At 41.2% G+C, this 10,692-nt stretch overlaps 1 protein-coding gene across 1 annotated transcript; it reads left to right on the top strand.

Annotated features, from left to right (window-relative positions):
* The first annotated feature begins 7,804 nt into the window (after window positions 1-7,804).
* On the top strand, window positions 7,805-10,082 carry LOC122000614 (protein ECERIFERUM 26-like). Its single transcript, XM_042554988.1, has 3 exons — window positions 7,805-8,058; window positions 8,152-8,700; window positions 9,123-10,082. The coding sequence occupies exons 2-3, from the start codon at window positions 8,269-8,271 to the stop codon at window positions 9,951-9,953; spliced, it is 1,263 nt and encodes a 420-aa protein (XP_042410922.1). The 5' UTR covers window positions 7,805-8,058; window positions 8,152-8,268; the 3' UTR covers window positions 9,954-10,082.
* The last annotated feature ends 610 nt before the right edge of the window (window positions 10,083-10,692 follow it).

Raw genomic sequence — 10,692 nt, 5'->3', positions numbered from 1 at the left:
GCAATGGTCAAGGGGGAGTTGACCTTTAGGGGGAGTTTTTACCTAATTATCAAGGGGAGTTGACTTTTTGGGGGAGTTTTTACTCCTTAAGACTTTTGAGGATTAGTGATATGGGATTATCACTAAGTTGATTGTTGAGTTTAGTGTCAAGGGGGAAATTAAGAGTTTCAATGAAAGGTATGGGACTTTCATTAGGAAGAAACTCTTGACCTTGATACTCTCCTTTTTCTTTTTGATGTGTGTCAAAAAGGGGAGAGTGTTCATTGGAGAATTATTGGAGAACCCAAGTTAGGTTATCGGGTTAACCTAAGCCAGGGGAAGAATGTCAAGGAATGTTCGAGGAAGAACATTGGAATTCTTTTTGATGTGTGTCAAAAAGGGGGAGAATTATTGGAGAACCCAAGTTAGGTTATCGGGTTAACCTAAGGGGAGAATGTCCAGAGAATGTTCAAGGAAAGAACATTGGACATTGGAAGATGGTTGGAAAACCTAAGTTAGGTTATCGGGTTAACCTAACTTGATTATGGGTTTTGTCAAACATCAAAAAGGGGGAGATTGTTGGTGCAACCTTAGGTCAAGGTTGACCTGGTTGACCCGACTCGAGGTGACTTGACTCGAGTTATATTTTGATGTTTGACTTGGAAGATTGTCGGTGCAACCTTAGGTCAAGGTTGACCTAGTTGAGTTGCATGTCGATGTTTGACGAGAAGAGAGTTGTATTCTTGATGTTTGACAAGAATAGGTGTTTGGGAGATTGTAGGTGCAATCTTAGGTCAAGGTTGACCTGGTTGACCTGATTCGCGAAAAGTCCAAGTATGGAGACTTGGCACTGGAAAAGTCCAAGTACGGAGACTTGGCACGGGGAAAAGTCCAAGCAGGTAGCTTGGCACGCGGAAAGTCCTGGTGAGTGAAGCCAGGCAGTGGGAAAGTCCTAACTGGGATGTTAGGCAGTTGGAAAGTCCTGGTGAGTGAAGCCAGGCAGTGAGAAAGTCCTAACTGGGATGTTAGGCAGTGTGGAAGTCCTGGTGAGTGAAGCGGGCAAGGGAAAATCCAGATGGATCAGGGATGATCGGACTTCTGGTGTTGGAAAGTCCAAGTAGGTCAAGGGAGTGATCGGATACTTGGCACGAAGAGGAAAATCCAGATGGATCAGGGATGATCGGACATCTGGTGTGGAAAAGTCTAAGTGGGTCAAAGGGATTGACCGGACACTTAGCGGGGAGTGCTAGCAGGTCAAGGGAGTGACCGGATGCTAGGCATGATGTACCAACAGGTCAAGGTTGACCGGATGTTGGTGTGGAAGCCTTAGGTTTAGGGCTGAGAAGTTTGGATCGGGCTGCAGATCGATCCAATGATACATGGGTCATCCGATCGGTCCGGTGACCGATCAAGTGATACGATGGATCTGGAGACCGATCGGAAGGAGATCGGTGGCAAACTAGAAGAGAAGAGAAGCTGATCGGTCTACGGACCGATCGGAGTTTCTGATCGTGCAGACCGATCAGGATGTTCTGATCGGTCCATGGACCGTCGGAAACAAGCGAGCTTCTTCCGATCGATGCGGACCGATCAGATGTTACTGATCGGTCCACGCATCGATCAGGTTCTAGACGCAAGCGGCTAGTTTCTTCATTGTTTCTTCTTCGCGGTATAAGAAAGCGTCTTCTTCGTGCAATCTCTCTTTCTCTTTCCTTGCTAGAAGTTTCTGCTTCAACTGAGCTTTGATTGAGCTCGCCTCGAAGCTTAGCGTGAGCTTCCGTTCGACCAGCCGCTGCGGTTGGGTTGTGAAGTTGCTGCTTCACCTCCAGTCGACAAGAAAGCAAGCAATTGGTAGAGTGTTATTGTATTTCATATTGTATTGCTTTTCTTACTGTTCTTGTACTCTTTGTTTGCTGTTGCAAACGTTTGTGGCGAGGTTTCTCCACCCACAAGGAGTATATTGTATTAGCCGATTCTCCGGGGACTCATCCACCGACGGATTGACTGGACTCGTCCACCTTACGGACACGCCGAGGAGTAGGAGCCCTAATCTCCGAACCTCGTTACATCCTTGTGTTAAGGTTTGGTTTTCTTCTCTGTCGTTTCTTTGTATTTTCCGCTGCGCTAACACGTTTTGTAGAAAGAAACGACGATTTGGGGTCGGCTATTCACACCCCCCCTCTCTAGCCGAGTACGAACGATCCTAACATGATCAACAAGTTAAGTTAGGTCCCGTGTGTTTCTAACCTTGTGTCTAAGTATGCAGGAGCATAGGAGCACAGGTACTCGAGCAGAAGATGCAGCTAGCGAGAAGGACGGCACGCGGTGCGTTCGAGAGACGAGGTGCTGCGGAAGAGTACCCCGGTGGACGAGAAGGAAGCGTGCGGCAGTTCCGAGGGACGAAAGCCGGAGCGGAAGATTGCTTGGGGAGCAAGAGACGCAGCTAGCAAGAAAGTCGGCACGGGGTGCGACCGAGGGATGAAGATTGCGAATGAGTACGTTGGTGGACGAAAAGGAAACACCCGGTGATTCCGAGAGACGAGAAACTGGAGCGGAAGGCTGCTCGAGAAGACCAGAAGTTGGGTTCGGGTGAGCTCTTTTCCGGATGGCAGAGATCACCCAAGCGAGTGGATCCGGAACAGAAGACCCGGACCAAAGGCGAGCTGAACCGGAGCAGAGAGTCCGGACCAAAAGTCAACTAGAAGTTGACTTTGGGTCCTGGCGCCCGGATCAATTCCGAGCGCCCGGAGTTCCATCTTTGACCAGAACGAGTCTTTCGCTCATTTGAACGTTGGGGGATAAAGTTTTATCCCCCCAGGGCGCCCGGGACCCTTCGAGGCGCCCCGACCAAGGCTATAAATATAGCCTTGGTCCATAAGCTTTTTAACAAACTCATTACTTGTAATTCCAACGCTTGTGTGCTTTAGAGTTAAGCTTCTGTCTCTGTGCTTCAACGTTATAAGAGGCTTCTCCGCCTGAAGGAGTATTCTAGTGCGCTTAACCTTCCTTGGATTAACAACCACATCGGTTGTAACCAAGTAAATCTTGTGTCTCGTCTTTTTAATGTTTTATTTATCTGCTTTGTTTATTTTACAAGTGTTAGCTTAAAGAGTTCGAGGAAGGGTTGTTCATTTTTGATTTTGCAGGATATCCAACAACCCCCCTTCCAGCCGGCCGCAACGGTCCTACAACATGATCTTCTGTGTGTGACACCACACACCATGTTATCTACGATATAAATTAATTGAACAACTACATTTATCATAAATGTAGATATTATTGACCAAAAGTGATTCTTTATTTCAAAATAAATGTTACAAAAGCTAGGCTTTTAGTATACACTCTAACAATTATGATGTTGTCGGTGGAAGGACAAAAAACCCCACCCTCTACGGCCTTGGCTCTCAGGCCAAAGTGGCATTTGATCGTTTGAGGAATCCAGTAGGTCGTGCTAGTTCCTCTTCTTCTAGTGAGATGCAATTTTTAAGACGTGAAAATCAAGAACTGCGTTCTCAAATGAAATCAATGGATCAGAGGATGGCTGATATGGATCAGTGGAGAGCTGATGAGGAGAAAAAGAGAGCTGAACGTGACAAGAGTAATGAAGATCTCATGGCCCAAATGCGGACGATCGTGGCTTCTTTCACCCAGGCATTACAGGGTTCTGAGTCACAGGAGACTCAAGATCCATCAGACGGTAATCGTTAGTTTTTTTGAGGTTTGTTCAACTACACTTTAGTTTTTTATTTATTATATAGAACGTGAGCCTGTTTTGATATTATAACATGTTTATTTCTAAAGGTTTTATTACTATATGTTTCAGGAGTCACGTTCAGTTCTATTTACATATTGGCTCTTCACTACATCATTTACTCATTTTTGTTCAGGTATTATCATTTCATATAAAATTCGTTATACATATATATGCAAACTGTTTATTTATATATCATTTTGTATTTGCCTTTCTACAGGATTTTTTTTATGATTTCACGTTCTTGTATTATTTGGACTACATTCTAGTTCGGTATGTATTATGCAAACTTGACTTTAGATATGGATATGTGTGGAATATATATTCTGTAGATTTGGTTAGCTGGATTGTATGGAAAATGTTTTTTTTGGATTTTATTAGTGTGTGATTGTCATATGATATATCTATACATGTGTGGATTAAATTTAATGTAGATTATAATTGTTATGGATTGTATTTGTTGTGTGGATTGTATGATACCATCGATTGTGATGGTTTGTTTATATATTTAGAAAATGTATATGGGAACAGCGTGTAAACAGGATGAACCTGCAGATTTTTTTTTATTTTCCGTCAGAATACCGATTGAAAACGTTCCATCGGAAATTATCGAAATCTAGTGGATTTCGATAGATTACTGACGAAAAAGTTGATTCCATCGGTATATTTAAAATTTCCCGACAGAATAGTATGCTCCGTCGGGAAATTTACAACATTAATCAATCAAATATTTTCTACTAATACCGACGGAAACTTAACTCTGTCAGTATATTTACCGACGGAAATTAAATGTCCATCGGTAATCTTGGGCCGGCGGATATTTTACCGACGAAAAATATTCCGTCAGAGGTCTGTCGGTATGGGCATATACCGACGGAATACCGACAGATATTTCCGTCGGTAAAACTATTTTTTTTTGTAGTGATGTACCTATAGTCTATGTACCTCCCTCCATATCTATGAGACCGATACTAGAAGACTGCTAAAATAACGGATCTACATTTTTTCAAGGGCAATCAAGAACTTGCATCTTTTTAAAAAAAAATTAACCTTATAAGCCTACTAAATTTTAAATTATAATATATAAAAATTAATTATAAAATTATAAAATTAAAATCGAACCTAGTTGAACTGGTATTACAATGTATAGCATAATATATAATTAATTATATGTTTTAAAAAATAATTATACAAATTTTTAAGATCCATTAGGAATGATATGGAATTCAATTTCTTTTAGAATTGGAATTGAATTTCATGTTTTGGAATGATTTTTTAGTTAAGAATTGATATGGAATTCAATTCCAATTCTATCAAACAAGGCAAAAGTAAATCACACCTCTTTATGTATGATTTAGGTAGGGAATTCAATTCTCCATATTATGTCCATTGTACCCTTATTCTCTCTTCTTTGTAAAAAAAGAAAAGAAAAAAGAAAAAAGGATAAAATGATAAAACATAAGAATTCCATAACTTAAGTTGCAATTTATTCCAAACATGAGAATTGAATTCAATTCCTTATGAAATTCAATTCATGACTTAAGTTATTTCCAAACAGGGTGTAAATTATCTTTGTTTCAAGTTTCATGGTTACAGTATATTAAGGTCTCCTTGGGATTAAGGTAGGGTGATGTTGTCTTCATTTAATCTGAGATTAAATCTTAGTTAGTAGTTAAGTATTTGTCCTTTTTTATGTATTATTCAACTATCCAAATTTATTAATTATTCATATTTTATCTTTCGTGTTGGTATGAAACGGACTGATAGAGATATTGGATGAGCGAATCACTTTTTCCCTTAAAAAAGTAACAATCCTCCCTAGTCCCTATGATACGAAATTATATGCAGTAAGAAATTATCAAAATTTTGAAAGAAAAAAAATAAATGTAAACAGATTAATTCGTATCATCCATTTCATGTTACATTTTTGCTTTTTTTTATTAATTATATTTTAAACATCACATCAACTAATTAAATTGTATCCACTATTGAAAACTTTAATTTTAATAAATCGACAGATCAACCAATTTATACGGCAGCTCATACAAGTTGCCTACGGTTTAGTCCATCATAAATCGAATCAAACAAATGAATTGAATGAATCCAAATCAGATATAACAAAAATAAACATATTTTCATATTAATACCTTGATTGATTGATCTGGTCTAATTTTAAAAATATTCGGAGATATTGCTTTAAGAGGATTGAAACTGAACTTTCTGCCTCTTCTGTCTCTCGTTTTTAAGAGAATCAATAGTTAGTCGTTTACAGATTTTTGTCTTATCAATCAAGTCAATAAAATTCATATTAAAACAAAATCCAAATGTACTCTAATTTTCTAAAAAAAGAACAAAATTATTGCACTAAGCTTTCAAGCCTTGCAAATCACTAGCTGAAGCTGTTAACTGTTGTTATCGCGCACTGAAAATCTTCGCATTTGAATCACACTGAATAGACCGATATATGGCGCACATTTAGAGTTTGATCAGGCATGAGCTTTTTATTATGTGATTCAGAATCTCAATTCAAAAAAATCTAAAACTTGACAAACACAAGTTTATATATAATTATATGAATCAGGTTGGGCAGAATCAGGTTGAAATAGTGATAGTGAAAAAGGTAAAAAAAGAGTTGCAGCGAAGCTATCATGGACTCTGATCCGGTCCGAAAATCATGAAAAATACTAGTTAAGATGTGACTTCTAGGTTGATCGTGTATAGATTCTGTTCCGCTTTGCAACACAAGAAATATTCCTGTCGGACCATAGAAGGGGTTCTGATGTTAACCCTCCGACATTTCAGTCAGTTATCGGAATAGTAGAAGAAAAAAGAGCAACATTAAACATAAGCATGAATAGTGAATAGCGTTGTCCCCAGGGCGTAACACAGTTGGAGGTGCATGGTCTTGTGGCCGAGAGATCCAGGGTTCGATGCTCGGGGTATTATGGCCTGGGGTTAATGTCTCTGACATGCGCTTTCAACTGTGTACTTGCATTTACCTCTCTCCATATCCGTGGGATCGGCTCTAGGAGGCCGCTGATGTAGCGGTTCCATATTATTTTTTTTTTGAATAGTGAATAACGTGTATCTCCACCGGTACATGGACCCCCCTTATATAGTGCCTCAATGGACGACGTGCACACTCTTCAAGGCGTGTGCACTTTCTCTAAACTGTCCTATGAAAGGACATGTCGGAAAAATATCTCTGACACCATACCTTAACAGAGCATGCAAATCCCTAGCAAGACAATAGAAGCTTCCGTCGTACGATCCGTTTGTTACCCATGCCCTCTTGTCAGTGACATTATCTTCTAAAGGGATATTAAGAGATACGGGAATGATCCCACTGTTCAGCTGAGTGGGGTAGTCACTCGGCCGGGACTCCTCTGCTCGGTCAACCTCTGCTACTTTTCCCCCATAATGACTTGGTTCAGTAGATTGTCTCCGCCCGATCGGACAAACCCTCCAGTCGCCTTAGCATTGCTCCAATCCCTAATGAGCATCTGATGTTTTTGTAGTAGTGCTCCTGGTCAGACGGACGATCCGCTCAAACAAGCCGCTTGGCCGATCGAACAATTCATTCCTGATCGATGATTGGAGTCGCTTTCCACTCGGTCATCTTTGATGGAACCGTTGACCGTCGTTAACTATCTTAATTTTAACTTCCACGTCGACTGTCATCTCCACCTTTGACTCACGCTTGATGAACCCCTTTTATCGCCATATCACACTCCATTACTGCAAGGATGAGCATCTTCGAAAACAACTGCCAATCATAGTCTTAACTTAAACCTACCCCGAAACTTACAGCATTCGAATCATAATGCTTAACTTATCATCATGCATAAGAGACATGTCTTCATCTTAGCTGAGGCCCATGACAACTCGCTGTGTCTGATTAGGTGTACCGTTACAATTATGGATAGATGTCTGTCACTACTCATCGGTCACGTAGACAAATGAGCTTTTAAATGCTAATTATATCCCCTAATTCTCCCAACTACCACTACTGTTTCCCCTTTTTTTGCGTGTGTGTTTTCTTGGCTTTGGGTTAGTTTCAGTCGAATCACACTGCAAATTTCCATGACGAAGATGAGAGCGGTGGAAGTTCTTTCCAAAAGGAATTTTGCCTAAGAAGGCCTAAAGCAACAGCTAACAGAACAGAGTATGATGTTTCATAATTAATATTCACGAGAGTGGTTCCTTCATAAAGATTGGCCCCCAACTCTTTTTCATCTCTTTCACGCCATAATTGGAGTAATCTACAGAGTGGCAGGGAAAAATTAATGCTGAAGCTTGAAGCTTGCTGTTTCATCAACTTTATGGGCGTAAGATTCTACTGCTTTCCGTCCATTTTTAAGCAATTGACGATTTTACATCTTGGAAGTTAACGTTGAGCATCATCCATTTCTTACTTGAAGTTTCCAGGTTCTGTCAAAAGGTTTCTTGCCATCGACCGCTCCCTCGCGTCTCTATAAGTGCACCACTCTTTCTCTGGTATTTGTATTCTATTCTTTGTAAGAGCTACGAGCCAAGCCATGGGCGTCGAGCAGGAAAAGTCGGCGGTCTACGGCCACATGTTCTCCACAGTCGTGCCGGGCGACGTCACCGGCGAGGCCGTCGTGCACGAGCTCGCCGACATGGACCTCGTCACGAAGCTCCACTACCTGAGAGCTGTGTACTACTTCAGTCAGAGTGAGGTCGTCGACGGGCTGGCCATTACCGACCTCAAAAGGCCCATGTTTCCGTGGCTCAACGTGCTGTATCCCCTCGCCGGGAGGATCCGGCGAGCGGAGGCCGGCCGGCCTTTCATCAAGTGCAATGACTGCGGACTGAGGATCGTGGAAGCCAGTTGCAGTAAGACGCTGGAGGAGTGGCTGGACGCGGAGGACGACCCGAGGTGGGGGAGCCTTGTGCCGGAAAAGATCCTCGGTCCAGAGCTGCCCTTCTCGCCCTTGGTTTACATCCAGGTGATGATTTCCAGCTCCTCTTTGCTGTTAGCAAATCGACTGCCTCTAGTTTAGCTTAATTTCTTAAAGTAAGACATAGAAACACATCGAACAGAGTCGATATTTCAGATTTGATTACTGGATTGCAAATAGTAAATAGTAAATAGCAACGCAAGCGCATTCAGTGGAATCTAGTTCCAAATTAGGTGACCAACAGTCAACCACTGCACTGTGTGCAGTGTGTGTGTGTCTGATTCTGTAATAATATTCGTGGTCCCTGCGTGAGTTTGTACAAATCAATTAATAATCGACTTGAAGTTGCTCGGTGGGCTTGAATTTTTGCTGTTCAAAGTGTCGTAGTGACTGCAAGATAGTTTTTAAATCAGTTTTAAGCTGATACTTATCGAACAGGCTTACTTTTGAAACTGCTACTTGTCGAACAGTTTACAAGGTTTAAATGTGGAGGGATGGCTATTGGATACAGCTGGTCTCATGTTCTAGGAGATGCAGCGTCAGCCACAAACTGTATCAATCTCTGGGGAGACTTTCTGAATGGCAATGATCCACCCACCAAACCTTTTCAGCTGAGCAATATGCAGAACACTGCACAAGACTATGCACCTCAGAAAGCACCAGCTTCAGTTAAGCAAGTTGAAATAGCTAACGACTGTTGGTTGTTTCCTAACGCCTGTAAAATGGCAACACATTCCTTCAAGGTCACAGAAACTGAGCTTGACAAGGTGCAAAAGGGGCAAAAACTCCAGTTTGAACTGATCGCAGCTCTCTTCTGGTTGTGCTTGTCCAGAATTCAGAGTGGTAAGGAACTCAAATTGGCAACCATATGCAGACACGGAACTCAAGCTAAATGCAGTGACATGCTCAGCAATAACATCAGAACAAGCACTGTCAAATTAGACTCTTCGGCTGCCAGTGTTGGATTGTTTAGACTAGCAAACCTCATCGTTGAGCAGGACATGGATGAGTTGGAGTCAGTTGAACAATTGGTTGACAGAAATAGTGGTAAGCCAGATTTTCTACTTTATGGAGCAAATCTCACTTTTGTAGATATGAGAGGAATCAACTTATTTGGACTAGAGCTCAAGGGTCAGAAGCCCGTAAAAGTGGACTTGAGCATCGACGGGGTCGGCGATGAAGGAGCAGTTTTGGTGCTTCCCTGTCCTCAGAGAAGTGATGTAACTGTGATGGTTATACTGCCAGAAGATCAGATACCGAAGCTGCGTCGCGTTCTTGATAGTGAATTTGGCATCGCGTAAGGTTTGTTGTTGAACTTTAAGCCTAGCGTAGCTAAAATGTGAAGTGAAGTGAATGTTGCAAAGTTACTAGTTCAGACACTTGTTTGTCTAAGTAATCCAATGTGTCAACCTACATGTTGGCTTCTGTTACAGTTCATTGTGTTATTAGTTTTATGTATGCTGTCATTTAGCTTAATTCACATTCTGATAGTAAAAAATGAGCACTTATAAGGTTTGGAAGAACTAGATTAGTACAGTATTATGAATATATAATGAATTGGAAGATGAACAATTACTGAACTGGAAAGAAAAGTTCACACTGATTGTCGCTGAATGTGACTTGCACTCATGGACACCGCAGCAATAAATAGCTGCAAAGAAGATGGAACGGCATGACAAGAAAGGGCTTGTGATAAGAGATGTTCATTGTTGTAGATGATGCTACGATCATAATGAATGTTTGAATATATGACATTCTACCGCAATATGAACCAAATACTACAGCGCCTAAAAGGGGTTGTTCGCATATATAGAATCGATGAAAAATGATCAATGAACAAGTTACAGCAAGTTAATTTCGAATTGAAATAAAGAAGGTGATCTACCATTGATTTGAGCTCTTCCTTTGTGCTTATATAAATCCATCCAATCAACACAATCAACTGAAACATTCTAGTCTTAACTACTTAACAGATCCAATCGGTTCAATCCATCCAACTCTATCGAACCACTTGATTCAACCAACAACTATCCCACTCTA

Source organism: Zingiber officinale, chromosome 7A (genome assembly GCF_018446385.1).
Source record: "Zingiber officinale cultivar Zhangliang chromosome 7A, Zo_v1.1, whole genome shotgun sequence".
Lineage (NCBI taxonomy): Eukaryota > Viridiplantae > Streptophyta > Magnoliopsida > Zingiberales > Zingiberaceae > Zingiber > Zingiber officinale.
This window is presented reverse-complemented; position numbering and strand designations above follow the sequence as displayed.